The sequence below is a fragment of the Limulus polyphemus genome, unplaced genomic scaffold, assembly GCF_000517525.1.
Source record: "Limulus polyphemus unplaced genomic scaffold, Limulus_polyphemus-2.1.2 Scaffold2380, whole genome shotgun sequence".
Lineage (NCBI taxonomy): Eukaryota > Metazoa > Arthropoda > Merostomata > Xiphosura > Limulidae > Limulus > Limulus polyphemus.
The window spans coordinates 89,727-116,659 of NW_013667990.1; the positions used below are offsets into that span (position 1 = coordinate 89,727).

At 33.5% G+C, this 26,933-nt stretch overlaps 1 protein-coding gene across 2 annotated transcripts in view; it reads left to right on the top strand.

Annotated features, from left to right (window-relative positions):
* LOC106466787 (PP2C-like domain-containing protein CG9801) overlaps positions 1-10,128 on the top strand; it is a 26,971-nt gene extending 16,843 nt beyond the window's left edge. For both annotated transcript variants that reach the window (XM_022394871.1, XM_013927090.2), the window contains exons 5-6: positions 2,514-2,715; positions 6,652-10,128. In XM_022394871.1, the coding sequence (XP_022250579.1) occupies positions 2,514-2,715; positions 6,652-7,349 (900 nt within the window). In that variant the 3' untranslated portion in view covers positions 7,350-10,128. The remainder of the gene's footprint in view (positions 1-2,513; positions 2,716-6,651) is intronic.
* Positions 10,129-26,933: the final 16,805 nt, after the last annotated feature.

Below are 26,933 nucleotides of genomic sequence, written 5' to 3' on the forward strand. Positions count from 1 at the left end.
CATGTTATTTAATAGAACAGGATGGTGCTGCCATTGTGTAAGAGGTGTTTCTTATTGGGAGACTTTGTTACTCTCATGTTATTTAATAGAACAGGATGGTGCTGCCATTGTGTAAGAGGTGTTTCTTATTGTGAGACTTTGTTACTCTCATGTTATTTAATAGAACAGGATGGTGCTGCCATTGTGTAAGAGGTGTTTCTTATTGTGAGACTTTGCTTGTTAGAATTAATTACTGCTCCATACGATAACATTCTTTGCAAATATGAATTGTGCATACTTCAAGAAAACTCTTCCAAATGAAATTTGTCTTACTTATACTGTTGTGTTAAAGCAAAACTTTGGAACATATTATCATCATCATGACACACATGAGATGACATTTTGCTTTATTTCATAGACAACATAATAAGGACTACCTATTTTGTCTCTCCTTACTTTGAAATTGTGTTGGGGCAGTTACAACCTTAGTAACACCAGTCTGTTATTAAGACAGTATGTAAGGTTCTTTTGCATATGCTTTACATATTATACAAAAGGTTTTCAGTATTTACATGTATACAATAAACAAAATAATATAAAACTCCTTGAATGTGTTTGTCACATTATTAACTAACCACCAATATGACTTGCTTAGATGTTGTAATGCTGTTTCTTTATAGGTTTCAAATGTTTATCTTTTGAGAGTAACCCAAGGCCAAAAGAAAAGTATAAATATGTATCAAAATTAGTCAACCCATATTGTAAATGACTAACTTCCCAAATTTCCTCACAAATTCTATTATCCTCAAAGTATTACTGCAAAAAAATCTGTTCTATCACAAATGTTGTTCAATAATGGAAACCTTCATTGTTCCAGAGTATGTGATAAGACATTTCTTAAAAAGATGAATGAGTTGAATGGTTAGGTCACTGTGTCTTTCTGCAGAATTGGCTAAGTAATTAAACATCTGTTAAGTCATTAGGCACATGAATCCCTTTCTTTTAATGGAAAACCTGCACCTTGAACAAGAAGATCACATGCAACATTATTTACAGGATTTTATTATTTATGGATAAGTTTCCCTGTCATGATTTGATTCCAGACATTTGTCTTACTTTTAATAGATTTTGGAAAAGATGAAGATAATAATAAAGCCTTTCCTGACAAGTGCTTCTGTAACCAAAACTACACAGATTGTGATGTTTTAACAGCAACAGCCTTTAAATTCATTTTAACAGCTGGTAAAACCTTAAGTACAAAATACAAGAACAGCAGGAAAACCACTGTGTAATTAAAATCACAACACACTTAGCTCCATTGTGAAACAAATAGGAATTATAACATAATCAGTCTGTGCTCAGAATTAAGTGTATAGCCTGGCAACCAGTGTCATAAAAAATATTATATGGCAATAACTCAGTTATGTGCAGCACAATTTTGAAAAAGCTATACACAAGCCTCGTCATTAATTCAGAAAGTGCATATGCTGTGTAGCAATTACCACACATTGAGGTCTCAGGACTAGTGACAGTAAGATCTTATTAGTTTACTCATGTGTATATGAATAGAGGCAGTTGAAGGTGGTGCACACTGAGCATTTGATTTCAAATGTAGAGTTATGTTGGTTTTATTATGGTTGGCCAGATTTATTTCGATTGTACTTGGTGTAGTTATTTTACTGAAAGGGACAATACCACGTGTTACTATAAAAACATCAAGAAACCAAGTTCAGTATGTGATCCACTTTTATGCCAGTGGTAGTGATGTTGCCTTTGAAGGTGTCATATTAAATGTATTTCACCATACTGCAAAAGTTGTTATAGACTGGAAACCTTTGGTCATCTACTCTGACCTGTCTAATTGCCATATCTTAATCTTAGTTAACTACATGTATATTCCGGAAACTACACTTAATTGCTGTTTTTCTGCTCCAACTTCCATTATTGAAGAAACTTATTGTGGAGGAATGATTTAAAATTCAGTTTAAAACCTTTAAACGAATAGCTGCCTTGTCACCAAATTGAACTAGTTTTTCACTGAAAACAGTGGTGAATCGGTATATGTAACATTTTTAAATGGGTGTTTTCACACTTTATTTTACCTTATGTGAGTTGATTATGATGTAAATTTAAACTAATTTTCAAACTAACCACACAGATTTGTATATTTATTGACCACAAGATGTAGACAATTCAATGTATTGTTTACCACATAGAATAAAATGTTTTAGAATCTTTTAATATATATAATAATTATTTTTTATAAACAAATAAAGATATTATTTCTACCTAATTATGATTTTAATATGTATACTCTGCTTATCATTCTAATGTAAAAAAAAAATAAGCACTTGATGATATATAAAACCTAAAGTATACAGAACTTGGTAAATTTGTTATTTTTCTGATCATTTATCACTTGTTATTTCATATGAATGTGGTAGTGTGTGTGTGTATACATACATAAATCAAGAAGCTAATACTGTATGTATGCATGAAAGACCATTATTCTAACACCTATTTCTGTAACACAGGATATTTTCATTTGTCTCCTGCGATCCTTCCATGCAGCTCACAATTTAATTCTTCAGGAAGATGGGATGCTAACAACCTTGTGTGCTGCTGTCTTGTGTCAGATGAAAGATAGCAACAAGTTTATTGTTTGCACTTGTAATGTAGGGGATAGTCTTGCCTATGTTTACAGCAAAAAGTATGGTGTACGAGAAATAACTCAAGGTAAGATGACATCTGGCTTTAATGGTTTTAATAATGTTATTAATAATGAAGGATATAGGATAAAATTGATAGACAATTCTCATTTCTTTCATAATCAAATGTTTATTGTGTATATTAATCGCTTGCTATCAAATTACTATGACTACTCTTCAGAATTAATTTAAATGACCTGTGAATTTTGGGAGGTTAGGTACCATATATCCATGCAGCCTCAGATTTTGAATGTAAGTATACAAAATTCATGCTAAAGCTATTTCAGACCAACAGTAAAAATGACATATATCTGTAGCTATGTCACACCTTAGTATATCACATCTTTCACCTTATTTATGACATTTATACAACCATATTTTACAAAATATTGCCAATTGTTTGATCAAAAATGAAACAAAAATTATCAGTCATCATAACAATAGGTGTGTGTGTGTGTGATGGGGAAATGTTTTCTTGGGACAATGGTTAATTCGACTATCAGTAGTTAATTGAATTGTTCTGATTAATCAACTTATTTTTATTGGCTGTTTTTGTGTTTGATATCAGATCTCTCAGAATTTTATGTGATATATGATCAGATTGTCTTCAAAAGTCATTTTAGTGAAGAAATCTAATGAAAAGTTTGCAAATGTGAATGATGCTCTCTTTGCTTGTGGCTGACAAATTGCTGGACAAGATTGACTGACATGGCTTTATGTTGACCAGTCATCATAGATTCAGTAGCCTCCATATGTAAGGATAGTCAAGGTACACAATAGGCATAATACAAAAATGCACACAAAAAATCAACAGTGACAGAAAGTTTTACTTTAAACAATGATTGCCACTCACTTTCATTTGTTTCTTTATCCAACAATTCCAAAAACAAGGCAAGAAACCATTGCTAAGATACTAAACCAGAAAGTGACCAACACACCAAATTGTTCATCTTTTTCCTTCTTGTTTCAGTTGAGATAACTCTACAACTATTTTATCACTAATCTCAGTTTAAACCTATATCCACTATGTGTTTCTGTGCAGCGCATGATGTCAATGCTTAGTCGTAATAACTAGTAGTAATTTTAAAAAATCATAATTCTAGTGTAAATTATGTTTGAAGTTAGCTTTTTTTACAGAAATCTGGTGTTCCTTTAAAAAGCTTAAGTACAGGATGAAACAGGAATTATCAGCCAATAATAGATGAGCATTAGGTGACTAACGTGTAGAATACTCAATACTTTGTACACTATACAATCGGTGTATTTAAAGAGTGAACCCCTATATTATGTATGGAGTGAAGGAGTTAAAAAAAAAAATTAATACACATAATATTATATTTTTTACACACATTCATAGAATACATTAACTTTCAATCAGGGGGAAAAATGTCACAAACAGGTAATAAAAAAACATTTTGTAAATGTAAAATGATGTTTGGATGGCAGTGTCAAAAAGAATGAAACAAGAATATAGGGATAATACAGCTATACATAGATCCTCCCTACATGACTTTCAATATTAAAATTTAATGTTATACTGTGAAATGCATATTTGACTTTAATATTACTGCAGATTGATGTTATGTATTCCTGACTGTTGGTATGCACTTTGTTTATCATAATATCATGGTCATTTCAGGGTAGGCATCAGTGTAGTGTAACTAAGAGCCTAGGACTTGTGTACAAGGAAAACCAAGTTGAGTCAAAAAATGTCTTAATTATTACAGACTTTTGCTACAAGGTCAGTCAAATTGACTGACCTCATAACCATTTTGTACTTGTGCATTTTACAGGGATGATCTATGTATAACTGTATCATCCCTATATTCTTATCTGCATTCATTTGGCACTGCCATCCCTACATAATTTTACATTTACAAAATGTTTTTTATTACTTGTTTTTATCATTATCATTGAAGGCTTATAATGTTTACATTTGGGTTTGATTCTTGTAATGTGTACAACCGAGATAGCTTATTGTGCCTATTTATACGTAAGTTTAAGCTCAGTATGTATTTACCTCCAGTGATGTCTATTAGTAATGTAAGTTGGTTGTAAAAGTCAGATCTGATAATTGGTTGAAGAAACCGAATGAACAACAATGAGAATATCATCTCTTCTTTTTGTTTATATTTTCAAATAAAATTAAAGTGTTTATAAAGATATCAGTAGTTTCTTGTTCTTATTTTACTAACAAACTTTATGTTTGTTGCTTTGTTTCTGTGTTGAAACAAAATTGTGGACAGAATTATTTCCATACCATAGATGGCTTAAGTCTTCCACACTCACCTGTGTGGGACCCAACCAATTTTAAGATACATGGGGTTACTTTTTTGTGCCAGATTCTTTCAGTGCAAACATATAAGTACAACTGCATAATGTCTTTGCATTTTTCAGACACGTCTGAGCTGTGGTATACATCCGTTAATCTTAAACTCCCTGTCGAGTTTAAATCTGGAATAGACCAACCCCCTAAAAATCAATTTTCAGGTTTTTTGATAAGTGTTTTTTCTCTATCCTGTTTTATTTTTGCATTTTTTTCTACATAGTAATTTTTCCTTATTGGGAAAATGATTAATCTTGGGTTTCATGCTGCTTTTACTTAGCTGTTGTGTGCAAAACAGCTCTTTTACTCAGTTGCTAGCCCACTTTGTTTAATATAACACAAGACCCTCTTTCCTTAGTGTTTATTAAAGTTAGTAAAACAAGATAATTTTATAAAAATGTGTAACTTAAAAAGGGCTATCCACTTGGAGTTTAAAAATGTTTTTTTTATATTGATAACTTAACACTATTTTATCACTAAATGCCTTGTTATTTTAACTAGGATGTTTCCATTATGCATAATATACATCTACAACATATGTGTGTGTGTGGATCACAAGAGAAAGGGTACTAAATTTTCTTAGTCTGATGTTTTTTCCGAAGTAAGAAGAGTCACAGGATCATGATTTCTTGCTATAATGTTCATAAGTTTCAAACCTAGATATTCCAGGAGAGAGAGATACTTAGTTTATTCTTAAAGATTGTCTTCTTGAGTGTAACAAACAAACTGGTCAATAGTCAGCCCTACCAATACTTCAAATAGAGCTCTTCTGTTTGATCCTCACATCTTCCTGACAGCTCATGAAAGGTGGTGTGTACTGACTGGATTGTGCTGACTGTTTCTTGTTTAAAGTTTCTGTGTGCTTACTTGGCTTTTTTTTTCAGATTAACGCCCTCTGACAGGCATCCTTCACTTTGTTAAGCAGTTTTCAAGGCTAAGATGAAGACCTCCTTTCTCTTTTTTTATATAGTTTTATCATTTCTCTGATTCTGTTATTTTTTACCATGCATTACATGTAGTATGCATCTGGGGTTTTTAGTGGGGCCAGTCTATAATCTGAGAAAAAGTACACAATGCAATGAAATCAAAAGATCAAGAAATATATTGTAGAAAACAAGTTCATTTTTGTTTATTCTGCCAATGTGTTAGTAGCTAATATGAAACGAAAATCAATTTCATTTATGAAACAAAGGGTACATTTCTACTTGAAAATGTTACTTTTCTAAGTATAAATATTAGAATGAAACACTTCACCCAAGTAGGTCATCCTATTAAAAAATTTCTTGAAATAGTTTTCTTCATTTTTCTCCATTTAATCACTTTATTATGTTTCTAACCTATTTCAGCCTCTTCAATAAACATTTCATCTTAATACCTGAAAACTAAAAACACTGCTTAACTCTTAACTTTACTGTTCAGTGAAATGTTAGTCTGAATTTCTGATTGAATTATATTACTTCTAATGTTAAAGTACTGTCATTCTTATTAAGTAGTTTCTATGGTTCAGCATAGGATAACCAATATGCCTTGCAATTCTTAGTGGTTTAAAAAAAATTTTAATATAATATTTCTGAATGACATTGATTTGTACACTAAGCTGGACACAATTTAGTAAAATGAGAATTTTCTGTTTGGTAGGATCTCATGATATTTATTCAATGCGAGACATGAGGGATGCTCTTGGTGCTCTAGGACCTGTTGATGGACAGAATCCTGAACTCAGCAATCTCACTGTTGCTATGACAATAGTTGACCCTGGTGATATAGTGTTTTTAACAAGTGATGGAATCTCTGACAATTTTGACCCTGTTGTAGGAAAGTTTGCCCTCCCTAAGAAAACTGAGAGAACTGCACCTAAAGCAACAATAGAGGACACTCCAGAAGAAAGCAAAATCCAGAAACAAGAGATACTACAAAGAGCAAATAGTAATGGAGATGAAAAGCACAGCCCTCAAGCTGAAATTACTCTGCCAATGGTTGAAGCTCATCAGCGGCATGAGCTTACACTGCTACGGATGGAAGATCTTCTAACAAACGGAGTGAATGAAGGTGACAAGCCTTGTGAAACTGCACGCCAACTGTGTGAGCAGATGATTGATTTTGCTACTAAGCTTACAGTAGCTAAGAGAAGGATCTTGGAAGATCCTGAACTTTACAAGGATAATGCTGCTGCTTTAAATCAACTTGAACAGCGTAGACGTCGACGAAAGGTTGGGGAAAAGTTAGCGATGGTTCCTGGAAAGTTAGACCATGCTACGGTTGTATCTTGTAAGGCTGGAATCCAAACTTTATCACCTGTCACGACTCTCTCAAATCACAGAAATTCTGCTATATGAAAACATTTTAAAGCACTCTGAAGTTAGTGTTTAGGTATATTTCATTGATTACTGGTAATTTACTGTGTTTTCCCACACTTCAACTATTTAATTCATAATTGTACAGTTCTTTTATTAGGCTGTTTCATTCAAATTTACGTAGTGGTATTCATAACCAGGAGCATTTGTTTCATGTAGCTATAAATGTTAAACATTTTCCAGTCATTTAGCTTGTACGAAGCATTAATTCCCAGTTAGACTTTTTTTTTTTTTTGTAAAGTTAGGTAAAACATTCTTATATGTTAATTCCAATATTTGTAAAATGAGGAGGTTTGTTTATTTATACCCTTGAGATTTTGTTAATAGAGTATTAGTTTAGATCAGTGGTGATTGCTAGGAGGTATTATACATGGAATAATTTGTCTCATGATTCTTGATGGTACTTTAAGGTAAGAGCAAATTATAATCCATTCATCATAGTCTTTCTTACATAGGAAGTTTTGTTATATGTGGAATAAGAGTACTGGCAGGCTTTAACAGCATATAGTCTGTAAATCAGTAAAGCCTAGTGTTGTTTAGCTTATTGAATTGATGTCAAATTGCATAAATTTACAATAATATTAATTTTAAAAGCTTTTAAAGATAAATAGTAAAAAATAACAAATAAAGAATTACAGAGTAAGTGTTCTGTTGTTTATCAACTCACATGGTCACAGTAAATGCACTTTAGTTTTCACAAAAGACGTTTTCCTTCTTGTAATAATTTACAGACTTGTTTTTGCAATTAATGTTTTATGAAGATTTCACTTTACATGTAAGCCAATAGACTACAAGAGTTTTATGTTTAATTTTATTTGTCATGCAGTATAAGGTTGTCTTTGTATAGTGTGCTAAATAGTAATTTAAAAATGTAACGTTTAAGTAATGAATGTTGCCAACATGAGAGAAAGAATAGCCTTAAAGTTATACTTCTTCATATGCATATAGGAAGTTTTTAAACTTATATATCTATAACTGACAGAAAGGGTTCTACAAGCAATGGAATAACTTAGCTTTGCCTTTATGCATTTTACAGAAAATAAGCTGTAAGATTTGTTTCTGAAATGCTGTTTGATGGTCTCTTCATCTGGTTCATTCATTATTTGGCATTCTCAAATTTTTGCATTTCACAATCAAGTTCATGATAGTTAAATAAAGTGAAGAAAACAATTATGATTTTAGTATAGAATTTACTTTTAAATGAACATTTTATAATCAACAAGATTTCAAACAAACATGTAATTCTTGAGGTCGCACTTCTTTGTTAACTAGTAAACAGACCACAGTTTCTTTACCTTTATCCATATATTAAGAAACTTTCCTACACAATTCTGAATACAAGCTATAAATACTTCGGATTTCAAAGTCATTTATGTTTTGTGTTCGAATTTGTTATGATTTGGCAATTTTGAATTTTCTGATTTTCTTCTGTAACCATATTTCTTTATTTTACTAGAGTAAATTATTTTCTGATTCTTTAATTTTTTATTCTTTATAACTGTATGAACTCCCAAATAGCTCTAAAGGCTGTTGTGAAGAAACTGTTTTTTGTCATTCACTGTTTGCTGTATTGACCAATTCAACTAAACATGTTGTATGTATTTAGTGTTGCCATTTAGTAATTCTGTTGTTTTGTTTGCATTTCCTGAAACTGATATGCCAAAAAGGAAGCATTTTTAAAATTTCATGAAAATGACTTGTAAATGCTTTTTGGCTTCAAACAATATTGCTTGTATGTTTGTATAGAGGAAGTTTGATTTTCTTTTGAATCTAAAATTTGTTGAAACTAATAATATTTATCTTTTTGTTTTTCAAACTACATAATATACATTATTTGAATATGAAATTTCTCATTGGTTAATCTTGAAAATGTTTGGTGGGAAGGAAAAATAGTGACTTTGAAGATTTTTAATTGATATACCATACGTTGTATTTGTTATATTGGTAGTTTATGCTTGGATAAAACTGCTTGTCCAGTGACACTCAGCAAAGTGTGGAAATTTAAGTTTTCTTTGTAAATAAACTTGTTAACCCAGCTATACATATGTTATTTCTACTTTTATAAGACATTATGTAGATGAAAACTTTTCAAGTCACATATGTCAAGTTTAGATTTTTGGTGTATATTTACAGATGTGTACATGTATTGGTATTTATAATTAATTTAACCTCTTTGATGTCTGTTACGTTCACCTCTAGTTATTGTTTTAGAATAATTTAATAATTTGTGAGTTAGATTTAAAAGCAAGTTTTTAAATGGACTAATGAATTCTTCCATATAATTTTCATTATTAAAATAGAAAATATGTAAACCATGATTGATAAACATGTTAGAATGTTATATGTTAAAAGTAAATATATTTGATGGTGTATGTATTTTGTGGTAATTCAAGGTTTATATGTGTTCGTACACATATATGAAGAAATGTAAAATACCTGGCATGACCAGTAACATAATTTTCTATACTTCTTTAACTGAAAAACTGGGAGAAGGTGTCCAGTGAACAGTACATTCTTATGGTGAGATAGATCAAAGTAAATAAGATAGATATATATGGATCATATATATATATATTTCATTGCAAAACTAAGAGAAACTCTATTACAAAATATCGTATGGTGGGAAGTATTCGGGTAGTTGGACTAACATGAAGAGGATAATTTATATTTTCTTTAAATTGTAAATTTGCTCATACAAGCAGGTTCATTTTCGATGACGAGGAACCCACTTTGAGACTAATAATGGCTAGAGACGGCTTGAATGGGTAATGACGAAAAACTTTAATATAAGTTTAACATAACAGCAAATGTACATTACCTGATAATGACAGAACCTTGTCGAAACGTTGTACATTTGCTGTTATGTTAAACTTATATTAAAGTTTTTCTTCATTACCCATTCAAGCCATCTCCAGCCATTATTAAACAGGTTCATTATTGGTGAAAACTCTGAGATACACGTAATATACTTTGTAATTTTTAGATGAAATGTACATAAAATGATAAAAATATTTAATGGAGCTTTTTAATCAATTGGAACAGTTTCTTTCATAATTTATTTATATGTTCACAGTTATTTTCTTTTTTACCATCTCGTGGTTTGTAGTTCTTTCAAAATAGGCAGGTTCAGTATTAGTTGGAGACATTTCCATCTTTACTTGTGTATGTGCATGAAAGGTATTAAACATTTATAGAGCTTCAATCAATATAAACTTCTGATCAGAGCAAGTTACCTGTTTGTAGTCAGTGAAATAATGACTTTAGTTGCTTGAAATGACACCTGTAGTGAACAATAATAATGTGTATGTAATAACTTAGTACTTGTTTTAGTTTCCATTTTGTTATTCATTTGAATGTTTACACCATAGCCATTCCACCTATCATTTTTGTTTATTGTTGTACTGCAAAAAGGACTAAGATAAAGTTTGTTACCATTTGGCCAAAATTACACTATTTAAATTCTTTGGGACTGAGTAGCAAATAATGTGTACAGATTTGCCCTAATTTTGGTTGATTGGTATATTGGTGTTTTAAATTACAAAATAATTCCAGAAACCTAGTTATATAACACTGCCACAACAAACATATTTGACTAATTTATGTAGTTCCTTATTTTTACATTTATAGTACCTGCAACTTCTTCTCTTGATCATTGATAGTAACATCAAAGTAAAGATTATTTTATTCTCAGTAGTTGTTTGGATTTTGCACTGGAGCATTTTATCGTGTTTACTGAGGTCACGGTTACTTATTACCATGTTCGGTACAATATTGTACTTCTGTCTACTGAAAGAAAATTGACTTCATTATGTACAAGCTAAAAATAGCACAACTTGGAGATCAAAAATTTCATTTAGGTGTAACATTCTCAATTCTTATTTTTAAGCTTTTTTGTTAAATCAGGATGACATATGTATCAACACAATTTCTTAAATGTCCTGAAGTTTCATGTACAAACATTAGTGATGTAATACCTAAATAAGGCAAAGACTTGCCACACAGTTGTAAAGATTGTGCATCTTGGTACATATAGATGCTTATTTCTTATAACTGTTTGTTGAATTACTGTTTTAACCTTTGTTTTTTAATTAAGTAAAGTCATTAAAATTTTGTTGATTCTTTTCCCGAATAACAGTTTATAAGGTGGATTGTATTCTCTTTAGCAAAGTTTAAACCATTTTATGAATTATCCAGTTTTGGATAAAAATATAATTTTTAATTGCAGCTTGTTAGTTTTTTATGATTGGCAGGAATTAAACCATTTTAATAAACAAATAAACCTTTAAAGTCTCTTTGAGGATTGATTCATAAAAAAACTTAAGATGTGTAGTTTACTGCAAAGATAGTTAAATTCCATGTTGATAATGTTTTCATATAAAACTTTTAGATTTTGTTTTTGAATTAGTTTTTAGTTGCTAGGTTTATTTTGGTATGTAATTGAAATATTATGTGTGTATAAAAAAAATTATTTGTATTTCTGATGTATTACTTTTTTATTAGGTGTTTGTCAGTGTTTAATAGTATACAAAATTGCAAAACTCAATTTTTGTTATACAATGCTAAGTAGGTGTACAAGTTTGTATTTTCTGTAAAATGCTCAGTGACACAAGCACAAATCTTTATTAAAGTTATTTCAAAGATTTTTTTTTATTACAGTACCAATTAGTTACATATAAACATATTTATTTTTGAAATGCTTCAAAAAACTGTGCCCATTTCTGTAATATTTTGAACTTGTATTGATTATATCATTGACTATTAATTTCATTATACAGCGGATACTGTTGATAGTATTCTTGCTGCACCCATGACATTCATTTTTACATAGTGTTATTTCAAATAGTTTGAATTTGATTATTACTTTAATACTGTTAAAATTCAACTTGTTTTAACTAAATAAGCTAAGGACTTAGTCTTTTCCCAACATGTGATTGCAGAAATGCACATGGTGATTCACTGAGGTAAATGTTTTGTAAATAGTCCTAGGGAAGGGAATAAAGAATATTTATACAATTATTATACAGAACCTGGTGAGAACTTTATACACTACTTTGATGTTTGTAACTTAAATCATTTTAAGTTACTGTGTTTGATTTCTAAACTTATTTATTTATTTATTTTTAATGATGTCTTGGCCATTGTTGGTAATTACCACACACACACACTTGCTTTAAGAGACATTAAGTGAGTGGCTGTGTATACTTGTTCAGGTATTGACAATGGACACATATAAAGCATACACGAAGTGCACTGGATACTATCATAACTTTGAACCTTTAGTGTCTTCATGTAATTATTTGTACTCTAATCACAAAGTTCGTATTATCCAAGTAAAAGATATTGTAGCAGATCAGTAATGTGAGAGAATTACAAAGAAATTTCACTGATACATTATACTTCTTTCTAGATTGATTACAGAGAAAGTTTCATTTATTCCACCATGTAATCAATAAGTTTAAACCTTCTGCAAAGTCTATATTAATGCTAATGGAAACATTTCTGTAGTTTTATTGAGTACTTCAACTATTGTGCTGTTGGCTTCCTGTAACTAAGTTTTGTTTGGGCTTTGCACTTTTTATTTTAACTAGTTTTTAATAGTTAACAGTATTGGATATTTTCCTAGTTTTATTCCTCAGTTCATTTGATATAAATTTTTAACTTGCAAAAGATGAAAAAAAAAATGCAAGTGGACAGCTCAATCAAAGCTCTCTTCTGTTGTGTATTAATCATTAGGAGAATATACTGACTGGGCCTTGTGCTGAGTTTTATTGTTTAGTATCCTATATGGTACTCTTCATGTCACCTAAGTTCAATCTCCTTAAAGTCTAGCTCTTTCTGAAAGGTAATGATTAATGTTCTCACTATATGCTGTATCCAGTGTTCTTCAGGCTGGCTGGGATACAACACACACAGCAGAGACTGAAAATCTATATTAGCAAATTGCTTGACAACAACTGTTATGGTGTGAACTCGATTAAAGTTGGTAAAATGTAATTTCTCATGAGTTTTATGTAAAAACATGTCAATACATCAGAATTAGGGTAAGAATTTTTAACACCATCATTTATTTGTTAATTTATTTTAAATTCTTGAATTAACCTGCTCGTTATTCATGACTGTGGTAAACTAATCTTCATATAAGTTATAAAAACTGATTCTTTGAGCGACAACCTCTGTTCATATAGCCAATTTCTAAAGTATAGATTCTCCAAATTTAAACTTTTGTTGGTGTTACAAGCTTACATATAAAGATTATTGAAACTTTTGTTGATATGTTTAGTACAATAAAAAAATAATCCAAGTCAAAGCTTCTGTTCCTGTAACAAAAACTATTCTCAGGATCGTAGATTCTGTGGTGCTCGATACAAAAACTGATTCTTTTTACAGCAGTTTACAGGTACGTTAACATAATTTTCTAATTTGATCCAATGACTGCTCATTCGCCATACAGTCCACCTCCAACATTCTCTAATTTAACCCACTAATTGCTCATTTGCCATACAGTCCACCTCCAACATTCTCTAATTTAACCCACTAATTGCTCATTCGCCATACAGTCCACCTCCAACATTCTCTAATTTAACCCACTAATTGCTCATTCGCCATACAGTCCACCTCCAACATTCTCTAATTTAATCCATTGACTGCTCATTTGCCATACAGTCCACCTCCAACACTTGAATGTGAGTGTGCCGTGTAGAGCTCACAAAAATTCCACATGCGTTTAAAGCAGTTGCAGTCAGAGGTTAAATTTGCATCGTAAGATATAATTACCAATGCTTTTTTAGTCATACACTGACAACCCACATTATCAAAACCCCATATATACATATTTATAAAACACACCACCTATTTGCATAATGCAGAATAATCTGATCATGTAATGTGTTAGGTGATTGTTAGAACAGCTTTATAATTCCAGAGACGTAGTTTTTATCATGAGTAGTCTGCAAAACAATAAGTAAAAGCATGTCTTCTTCTTATGGTAAAAGATACCAAACCCAGCATTACACAGAAGTTCCAATAATGTGGTTAGGCAGTTTAGAACCTGTTGATAAGGCAAGTTACAAAAAATTCCCATTAACAGTACAATAATAAAAATTGATTTGAAGGATTACTTCATTTTCTAAAAAAATCTAGATAAGTGTGATGCATTGATGTCTCCTCTTCTTTGCTTAAATAGTTGATTTTTTTACAATAGGGATTAAAGTGTGTACTTACCTGTGTCAATTGTGAAAGAAAGGGGAATTTCTAGTAAGAAAACAATAAATAATTTACAGCAACTTTTATGCTGTTCTGCTAGCTACAAAAAATTCATGTTAACAGTTTCTTTCCATGTTGCAACTTACAACATATTAGTGTGTGTACCAAATAGCATGCTGAAAATTAGAGAAGCTTTACATTAATCCCTAATTAGCAAGGACTTTTCTAAGATGGTAATATAACAATTCAGTGTACTTAAAACTTACACAGCCAATTTTACATCCAGCTAAAGTTAGAACAATAGCATGACTGTCATCCTCCTTGGTTAGTATAATCACCAGATCTCAATATAACAGAGAATCCTTGGGATGAACTTTAATATTACATTTTCCATTGTAATCATCTGCCAACATATATATGGATAATATCAAGTTTCAATTTCATCTTCTGGAGTTTATGCAACACCAGTCCCAACTATATGTCTCCTTAGGGGAAAAGATGTCAAACTCAACATTAGATTAGGGTTTCAATAAATTATATAACAGGGAAATACAATTAGCATTAAAAGCACAAATTATTAACTCCAATTATATTCAAGGAAGATAACAACCAGTTCAAAAACAGAATAAAGTTACAGATGAAATCACATAAAACTTAAATTGTTTTTGCAGTGCCAACTACTAGAGATGGGACAATGGTAGTATGCTTGTAGCAAGATGCGTGTATAATATCCCAATATCAAAGAATATGCTTCATATAAACAAAACACATGACAAAACTTGTGGTGTTTATGCAACACCAATCCCAACTATATATACAACAGAAAGATGTATTACCGACATGGTAATACAACAATCTAGTCTGCTTTAGCTAAATTACTTCAAGAAACACTAATCCTAATTATGTCTTATTATGGGAAAAGGTGTCAAACCCAGTATCAGACGCGGGTTCCAATATTATGGTCAGACAGTTTAGCAACTGTTTATAAAGCTAGTTGCAAAGAATTCTCATTAATAGTTTCTTTTCAGGTTGCAGCTTATGAAAAAATATATATAGGAACTTATCATAATGTAAGTATGTAACAGGAAATAAAATTAACACTATAAACAAATTATTAATTCCAATTATAAATTTTATTCACATATAAAATATAATTGTTTCTTATAACTTCAGATCCTTTGGTATATTTTGGACAGACTGACTAGTCACATTCCAAAGACATTTCAGAAAATATATATGCACATGAATAACAATAATGATTACAAAATGGTACATGCTTACTAACATTCTAGGTAGTAAATTATTATAAAAATTCTGTCATTTCAAACTATATTCAACAAAATAAGCAGTAAGCTTATAGATTATTAAAACAGCTACGACAGTAAAAATGGATGTGAATGATATTTCCTTTTTTAAAAAGAATTTAGATACATGTGATGCAATATATTTACTATTACATTTGTAATACATTTATGGTACAGGTATATACCATGACTTACCACGGATGTATGAAGTAACATTGCCAAATGGGTTAATGCTGTTGTGTATGTGTATAAAACTTAATATTTCTTACAATGTGTGTGTATAGAGTTAGTTATGATGTATGACACATATTCATATACACTTCCAGGATGTCAAAAAAGTGCTATTTTGTGAGATTTTAATCAGAAAATCCAGAACTTTCATTCTGGTATTTCCAACCTGAATGGCACTTTGTACAATACATTAGCTACACATTCACATCAGAGACCCCAAAATCAGGCATAGTCTTCTCTAATTCAGAACCACTGACTAGAAGGAGAGCAACCAGCCAGAAACACCCTTTATCTACACAGATACTTTTAACTGAACAGTAGAAATAAGTTATAATACACACGCATGTGATAGTTGGAAGTGTGTTTGGTAACATGTTGTAGGCTCAAACCCTGAATAGTCTATCCATAACCTGGTACGATAATCATTAGGCCTTGCCCAACTTATCTGACTTTGGAAAAAGGTGTTCATCATACCAAGAAAACAGTTAATTTTTTTTTTAAATCATTGACACCCTCTCCGTTTTCTTAAATAATTGATTTTTTTTGTAAAAAAGGCATTAAAGGGTATATTTACCTGTGTTTGAAGGAAAGACTGAAATGTACAATATTACATGTAAAAGACATAAAAAAGCACACATAAATTTAGTAATATTAAACACAATATTCATAGACATCTAAACATAATGACTTTGTTAACTGTGTATTGAATAATGTACATAATTATAATTATTATCAACAAAAGCATCATGAAACTTTTATAAATTCTGGCAAATGTTGTCATACAGATGTTTAGTTTTACATTTAAACTTCTTAGAAAACCCTTGAAAGTTTCTGTGTCTCATCAACCAGTTTCAGCATTACAGTGTAGATATAAAAACCTAGTACTAAAACCATGAGATTCTTTGCATGTGTGTTTAGGACTTTTCCTTGGTAATTTTTTGTTTCACATATTTAAATTCACTAATTAAAATAGTAATTAATCAAACTTGTTTTATTTGCACATTACTATCAACAGTTCACTGAAATTTTGGTGATTTTGATAAATCACCAAACTCTTGTATAACTATTCATCTGAACTGGAAACAACAACTGGTATCAAAACACTGGTGATACTATAAATGGATTAACAACCAATAAGAGAAAGAAAATTACTTATTTACACTAAACATTGTTCCAACACTAGTACAATGAGTAACCACTGCAGTACATTTTTTAGTAACTCGTCGATTTTATGTTTCTACTCCACAACTGAGAACAGTACATGGTATCGGATAAATGTAATCCAAAAAGACCTATTTTCACTATGTATGCCTTAGCATTATAGTCATTAAAATAACATCAAAAATATAATCATTTTATAAAAACAGGTTAAAGTAGATTATTATATACATTTGATCATATGAAGTTATGAATGACTAAGCACCTTATCCCTTACAAGAACCTTTAACTTGCACTACTTCAACATAAATTTACTAAATATAACATTTCTATTATATTAAAGTCAACCTTTCCATGGTACCAAGTGAATTTATATTTTAGTTGCCAGATGTTTTAATTCTTCCAAAGGGAATTCCTCATAACAAAATAAATAATTTACAGTGAACATTTATGCTGTTCTGCAATGTCAAAGTTTCTATATATAATTTATTTGTGTGAGTGGGTCAAAAGCAGGTGAAAAACTCAAAATTCTGTAAAAATAAAATTACTTACACTAATTGAGTTTATCTATCCCAATAGTGTCACAGCAAGTCAAATATACTTCTAACAGTTATTAGAGGTTTTTTTTTTTAAATTCATTAAAATGGCCATGTATACATGCATCTTACTTTAATTTGTGTCCTTTTCACAAAACTGGAGAAGCTATTACAATGTGTTTATGTATGTGAAATATATACTATCAATGCATTTTGAGGAGTAAAAAATTATATTAAAGAATTAATTTTTCATATTTTGTAATAATTTCATGAAAAAACAAGTTATAATTAGCATGTCATTGATAGTTTTATCAATATATATCCATTTTTTAGAGGTCTTCAACCCTGACAAGTCACGAGGTTAACATTTTCCATTAAGGAAAATGTATTTCTGATAAATACTCACCTATTCACACAATTAAGCTATCTTTCCCATGCATCTGCCTTAAGGATTTGCACACCACTAGCTTTTAATGGTCTCCCACCTAATCTCACAAGAATTCTCATAAATTGCACTACCACATAATGGGAAATTATGTAGAAAGAGCCCTCTACCAATCAGAGGGTAAACACCTCCCTACATACTAACTCTTTCTACGCAATTGCTCTCGTGAATATTCATTCTTTGATGAGGTAAAGAATACAAAGTGCACCAGAAGTGAGGAAGTAAGGTGACATTTGAGGTAAGGAAAATGTTAACTTCTGAGACGATACTATGCTTTTTCACACAGTTAAACTAGAATACCACATTATAGTGGTGGAGGGGCCAGTGAAAAGATTCACCTAAATGAACTCCCCTCAGAAAGCTCCTAAAGGAAGTCCATGGAGTGTGACACCCTATGGCAGGGGCACACTTGTAGGAGACCACATCTCATCTTTTCCAGGGTATACTCTTTGCCCAGAAAAAGGCAGGAAGAGACAAATGAGCTCAATGTGTCACAGGGATGGGCAGAATAAGAATACTTTCACGCAAGAGTTCAAAAGGTTAATGTGTATAACAAGGTTGGAGTAAGTTTAGAATGTACCTTGTGCTCACCTCAATTGTATCATCAGACATTACTGGACTGACACCAGCTCAGGGGAAGGGCACAGTAGTCGTGCCATAGAAAGTAATATGGTGTGTGCACATCTTGACTCAACTGAACAGATATCAGCTGCAGGAGGAGGGAACAGTATCGTATTATGTACTCACCTCAACCCTACTGAACAGATTCTGGCTGCGGGAGGTGAGCACAGTATTATAGTGTGTGCTCATCTCAACTTATTGGTACAGACTCAGGCCACAGGAGGAAGACAAAAGTGACATGTGGTGAGCTATATGAGGGGTGACCTGCATTACACTGACAGTGTCACTACCATTCCACTTCCCACTGTATTGGCACCCCTTATTATAGCCCCAGTGGTTACATCCCAATTGTTGAAGATTCTCCATGGTCCACCACCCCAGTAGCTAGGAACTGATAAGTGGGAAGGGTCTCCTATGCTCCACTCAAAGAGAAAACAGGGAGGAATTTGTGATAGGGAGACCTGAAAAAAATGCCCAGATCCTCATCAGTCATTCTGCTGGAAATTTGTTTTACTGGAGATGGTGCAACAGGTGACCTCATAACCCTATTTTGAAAACAAAGGAAATAGGCAGAACACCCCCTCCCGTTGCTGGTTTTTTTTCTATGGTTGTCCATGGAATAGGTATGATCTGGATCAAACAATTGTTAGATATATAAATATACTTTGAGTAGTCTTGCACAACACCCCATTTCACAGTGGACATATATGGAGACAGGGCAAATGGTATAAGCACTTTCTGTTATCCTGGTTCAATGCAGAATTTTGTGAAATAAATATACCTTGGGAGGCCCCACCAACCAGTGATTTACGAAGATGTAAGTAGTAGTCCACATGCCTGCCTGAAGGATTCCTCCAGTTGCTGTTGGAAATGAGCAGCAAGAAAATGAGAGAGGTGACAAATCTGATGGGAAGGATAAAGAACAGACTGTGAGCATCAACCCTCATTGAGGAGTAGGCTAAATGTAGAATTAGTCAGACCCAACCTGCAAGAGTAGAAGGAGAGATGTTCCTAGAGGAAGAGAAATCTCAAGGAATGAAGAGTTGGTGACAGGAGCCTAGAAAGTGTGAGGTATGAGATAAGCATTAATTAATGAAGAACATATACAGGTCACAATAGTCTGTCCAGGTCTGACTGATCATAGAGGTGAGAAATAAATGAAAGGGAAATAGGAGAGAAAAAGCAGTCATCTTCCTGAGCAGACAAAGTATTGGGAGGAAGGACTGGTCAGGATAAAGATGAATATAAGAGCAATGGAACAGGGCACAGGAAGAATTTATAGTATAGCTATCTAAATGACAGTGACCACAAGCTAGAAGTAAGAGAACACAGATGTTAAGAGAATGTGATATAAGGTGCAAATTGTCAATGGCTTGAAAGGTGCATAGGTAAGAGCAAACAGAACAACATTGTAGTCTCAGTTATGTATGGAAGCTAGGCAAGGGGTCTATGGAGAAGGAAGGAATGGAACAAGGTGGAAAGAACTAGGGAGGAAACACCATGCAGTATCAAAAAAGGCAAAATGTTGTTGACACAGCCACACGATAATTGGCAATGGTGGAAACAGTTGATCAATGGTTAAACAGACAGGTAAAGAAAGAAGAGAGATAGCTGATGGTAGGACAGTGATGATGGATTGATCAACAGTGAAAGACATGCCACATACACTGGTAGCTGGATAAGATGGAAGTGTGATATCAATGACAAAGGAAAAAGGCTACATGATATGAGCTTTCAGTTCCATGGGTGAAAGACTGGACAAAACCCAAATGGGAAGTAGGAGGGATGAAATCCCTTGATGAAACAGTAACATGAGGTTGAAGCAAGAAAGAGGATATAGTGGCAGGAGAAGAGGAAGTTGGGTTGTCAGGTAGCATAAAAGAGGGAATCAAGATTGAATTGGCAAATACCATTAGAGGAGGTGCATATGTGCACACCCCAAAGGGATAAGTGGTTTCAGTGAAGCCATGGTCCCCAAAAGTAAAAACTTTTCCATGCAGTATGAGTAGGATAAGCACAAATCCTGGTGACTAGCTGAGGAAGGAGTTGAAAAACACACCCCGATGAAGAAGATATTGAATGGGAGTGAGGAAAAATTTAGAACTGTTAACAAACACTGCCTCATTCAGATATTATAGATAGATGGGTTTCAATGGAGGAAACAGACTGGGGGGGAGAGGGCATGAGAATTGGAGAGAAAGACCATGGTAAGAAGAGTTACTCTCTGTGCATAGAAAAGTGTGACCACAGATGTACAAATTCTGACAGACAGCCTCACCCTCCCTTGACTTGGTATTCACTGATAAGATCAACGAATCTGATACTTGGTAAAAGTCAGATGGGTATAAGAGGAAACTTGGGAAATGAAGACTGAAAGACAGGAAACAGCAGACTAGGTCAAGACACAGCAGTAGAGGGGTTGAGTTTGGGACAGTGTAGAAACTGAGGACAAAAGTGAGGATTGATAATGGGCAGCCTCCACTCATGATTCAATTGAATTGGGAATACACCCAAATCTTCAAGGCAAAGAGAGGGAGCTAGTTAGAGATCTCCTAGAAAGAAAGAAAAATGTCGAACCTGGGAAAGGAGGGTATCCCTACCCAACAATTTTGAGCAACAAAGAGCCCAGTGAGCAGGAAAATAGTAGAAGAATTGGAATGGGCCATAGTGGAGAAAAGAAGGAGAATCTCCTGCAAAAATTCTCTGGGGCATGGTGGAATGTCTCAAACTTTAAGTGTACAGAGGAGAAGTAAAGAGTATGGTAAGAAAGATCAGGCAAAGACGAGAGTATTGGGCACTGGAGGGCAAAACTGATGCTAAAGAGTCCCCTCTCCCATGAAACAGACAAGAGTTTCCAAATTTGGTAATCAAGAAAGGGAATTCAAAATGTGGTTGTATTTCATTAAACCATTAAGGAGGATGCTTCCATGGCCCACCATCCCAGCAGCTTGGAACTTAAAAATGGTAAGGACTTTCAAACTCCACTAGAAGAAAAGGAGGGAAGAACATGGATAGTCTGGAGGAATGACAACACCGGAGACAGTGCTACAAGTGACCCTATTTTTAAAAGCAGACCATATTAATTTATTCAATACTAGGCATGGCTTGGATGGGCAGCTATCCCCTTCTACTTTACCCATGTAGTCCATGGGTGAGTACAGAACATGACATGCAATGATATGAATATCTAGCATGTGGGCCCCCAAAAAAAGACGATCCAATGTATGAATACATAGGGAATGAGAATGGGTGCCACCCTGGTGATTGAGATAAGCAACCACTGTAGAATTGTCAGAATGGATCATTACCAGATGATTTCTGGCCAGTTAGAAAAAATTAACCAAAGCACGATGTACAGCAAGAAGCTCCAGGATGTTGATATGATAAGCCCTCTTGGCAAAAGACCAATATCCTGAAGCTTCCTGTAGATTGACCCACACTCCCCATTCGTGAGGGAATGCATCCGTGAAAATGTGTAAATTTGGACAACAAGGAGGAAGCGCAACACACGCTGATGTGTGGGTTTTGTCCAACCCCACTGCAGATCGTCGACCAGGGTAGAAGGAAGGTTAATAAGAGCCTTCAAAGGATCCCTCGTGAGATTCCATTGGTCGTGAAGAGCCCGACCTAATGGGATAATGGCTGCCATGGAAGACCACATCCTCAAAAGCATTAGAACCTCGCAAGCTGGAATGAAGGGAGCAGTAAGAGCATGGAGAACTGAAAGCTCCATCGAATAAAGTCAAAAAGAAGAAGAAGATTCAGCCCGACTGAAATGGGTGCTGAAAAAACACCCAAATGGACAAGATATTGGGTATGTCTCAGGAATGATTTCTCCAAATTGATTAGCCAGCCCACTTGAGCAGCTGTTGAGTGTGATGGGCAGACTCCTGTTCGGAATGAGCTAACAGTAGCCAGTGATCCATATGATGATGAAAGTGCAAACTGCAAACCAATAACATGTAAGTGACGAGCAAATGCTCTGATACCCAACAAAAAATGTATGAGACTGAAGCAAACCAGAAGGGCAGTACACAAAACTGATAAGCCACTACGTGGTGAAGAAACCAAATATAGTGCCGTGACTGACGAGATATCGGGATATGCAAATAAGCATTTGCGACGTCCATTATGGTCATCCATAAACGTGGAGAAAAAGCCCACCTGAAGATGAGAAACAACTTCATGGTGAAACGGAGCAGATTAATAAATTAATTGAGGTGGGACAAATCTGTTACAGACAACCAGTCTCCGGTCTCTTGGGGACAAAAAATAGCCTGGAGAAGTATGATGAACAGGTTCGATGAGACAAGGTCTTGCGATGCCTCTGCCAGATGCTGACTAGTAGTAGGATCCCGACGCATGGAGAAGGAAATTGGTACTGGAGATAAATGAAAGGGGAAAGAAATTGTAGAACAAGTCTTTCTGATAAAACCCGAAGAACCCACAGATCTGTGGTGAACGATCACCAAAGGGGAACAAATTCGTAAAATCGAGCTCCCACTGGACCAAAACTCACTGGGTAGTCACTGGTATTGTTGGCGATGTGCCCATCTACATCGAATAATACAACAAGATGAGAAACCTCTGGAAGGAGGAACAGGTAAAGGCTTAGAAGGACTAGGACGGGAAACAGGAATAGGGGCTTGTTTTGGCTCAGACTGCAACAAACATGCTATCAAAGAGGAAAGGGTAGAGTGTTGATGCACAGACTCCACACATGATTCCAAAGTCTCAGGTACATGAGCAGAAACATACCACTAAAGAAAAGGAGCCAAACATAAATTCCTAAGTTAAGGGGGTGGCAAACGAACCTGGGACAAGGCTGCAGCTGGGCCCAGAAAATCCCAATAGAAATATCACGTGTGAAATCCGAGAGCCGAAGACGACAATCTAGCCAATGTGGAGGTAATAAGGGTGAGGTTTTCCTCGAAAAACCTTCAGGGTCTCAGTGGTTTCCCTCGGAAAGAAGATGGATAGTAGATAAATACCGTAGAAGGGAAGAAGGGTAAGATGAAGGAGTGAAACTGGGTTAAATGCATAGGAAAATTAGGAACTGCCCCACTCACACAGGTAAAATCAACCTTAATTGTTGAGAGTCGAAAAACGGACAGTCAACCTGATGGTAAGTTAATGCAAACTGATCCGTGGCCTGTGGAGGATGAGGAATGCTGGCACCCTCAACCAATTGTGAAGTAAACTGCTCAACATGAACCCTTATATCTAGAGAGAATGGGAAAATGAAATATAGAGAGAAAGAACTATCATGCAACAAAGAACGGTGTGGATCATAGGAAATCGGGGAAATGGATAAAACATCACACACCTGAGAAATCATGTCTAAAACTGCGGTATTAGGTCTAGCTGATTCCGCAAGTGGGGCATAAGAAGACACGATATGCTCAGGAGAAAGTGGGGCAAGTTCAAGAGAAGAAGGTTGATCAATCTCATGGCAGATAAATCTAACGACAGGTCTCCCCATCTGCAGACTGTGAAATAGTGCTAGTAGAAGGTATGATACTCGAAATGGTAACATTAACCTGAGAATTCATTGCAGTGAGGAAAAAAAATAAATCCTCGGAAATGAAGTTAACGTAAAATACGACTTCAATGTAAAGAAAATGAATTAATGATGAAATCCCACCTCGAAAATAAATGATTAAATTCACGAATGCAAAACACTCAAAGAGCACCAAAAAAAACAAAAAAAAAACGTCTGAACACAAGGGCTGCTAAATGAGAAGTGATAGTTCAATAGAATTAAATAGAGGGAGTCACACTCTTATTGGTGAACTGTTGACGCATGTTTATTTGCATGATAGATGCACTGGAATCAGTCAATTTCAATAAAGGGGAGATAAAAGACTTGTGGCATGCGTCTTTTTTTCATATAGAGGGCAGCACTGTATGAGCAGAGATAATGTACCATATTGAATATAAAATTACTCAATATGATAGATGTAATACATGGACTACATTAGCAGTGAATGGTATAAAAATAAGTTGGTCATTTGAGAGTTAAAAATGCTTTCATTTTACTTGAATAACAGATCAAAATGTTAAATCACCTTTGACCAAAGCTCATTCCTGAGACTATCAGCATGTGCTGCTATTTTGAAATCAAAGCTCTAACAAATAACACTATTCTACAGTACAAAACAACTTTCTACTATTCAGTAGCACATCTACAGTATCCCCTTGGAACAAGGCTAATCTTTAACAATAAAACACTATCCAGCACATCAGAACAACAGAAGCTTGAAGCTAAATCTCTGATGAACAATACCATATAACCATGTTTAAGTGAACTACACATCCATTAAATTTAAATGTTCACTGAATTATTTATACTGCAGGGGCTTCAAGATCTTTATCTTGACATTACCTTTTCTTCCCATTAATTTCAAGAGAGATCCTAAACCTTGCCATTCACACCACCCTTAATGAACCACAAGTTACTTGATTCACCGAGGTTCAATCACGGGCATATTTGTGCACAGTCTATAACTTTACTGTTGCTAAAAGTTATACATTTTCTTTAATTTTTTAATTCCAAAATATAACTCCAGATTACAAACCTTATATTGTAACTAGTTATAAATTATTAACTGTAATAACCTAAAATACAGCAAATCTGATCTGCTCTGACTAGGGTTTAACCTCAAAACCCCCAAGTTCCGTACTAGTATTTTGAAATTAATGTTGTATTAACACTGCTACCAAGGCTAGGGTCCAAAGCAGATACTAATCATCCTGTCTATAATATCACACACTCAGCAAGGGTTTGACCTCTGTCCCAAACATACACAATATCCATGATAATCCTCAACTAGCAGAAACAAATAAACCTAGACCAATTACTAATACAATAATAAAACACGTGTATGTGATTTAATAACTAGTCAGCTTAGATGGTTTCAGGGATGGGATAACATCCTGCAGGGTGTTATATACTAGTTCAGGGTTTGAATAACGTGCCCTGATCAGAGTTTGAACTTGCTATTACATCTCACAGCAGTGATCTGAAATTGATGCACTATCAACTGAACAATCTAAACTGTGCAATAAGAATAAAATACTTCATTGTGATCATCACAATCCTTAGCTTAAAATTTATGACAACAATCAGCTTTACCTCAAGTCTAGGAGACAGTGTGTGTGTGTGTAAATACCTCACAACTGATTATTTAATATGTATTTGAGTGATAAAATAACATTCCGATTAGCAAGATTTAAGAATGAACTATATGAAATAGTATATGTCATGCTTTAAAAAGTAGCAAATTTGATAAAATAATATTATAAAAAATACTTTTCACCTCACAAAAATCTCTTTAAAACTATAACTTGTACAAAGATACAAATAATCTAAAACAAGAGATTCTAGAGTTTAAATATCAGTACAATGCACTAATACTATCATACTGAAAGTTCTATCCATAAATAAAAATTATGCGTAACATAAAGAAATAGTAAATTCAGACACAGTGACTGCACACAAGCATTTTATGCATAATACAGTACAACAAAAAGAAAAATTCTGACATGTCTATTATTTTACAAACTAGAACTCCCACTCTTTGTTTAGTTTTATATTTTTGATTCTGGCTTACTAAACAACAATTAGCTTAAAAATATTTGTAAGTATTAAGTATGTATGTTTGTTTGTAGTTAAGCACAAAACTACACAATGGACTATCTGTGCTGTTCCCATCGTGGGTATCAAAACCCGGTTTTTAGCATTGTAAGTCTGCAGACTGACTGCTGTACCACGGTGAGCATATTAAGTATGTAATAATATGTTCCACAGTTTCAGGAACATGTTAAAAACCATTTAAATTTTTTCAATATTTTCTTGGTTTTACAACAATGAAATTTGTGCATTTGTGAAAATTAACAGCAGTATTTTGTGTCTATTCTTTCAGTGTAATGGATGTAACATTTAGTGTAGTGGATGTAACATTTAACACCACATGTTATATTTAAACAAATGGTCAGGGAAAACAGAAAAACTGAATTAGCAAAGCTATAAATTCTTAAGAGTAATAAAGTCTCAATAAACAGCTGC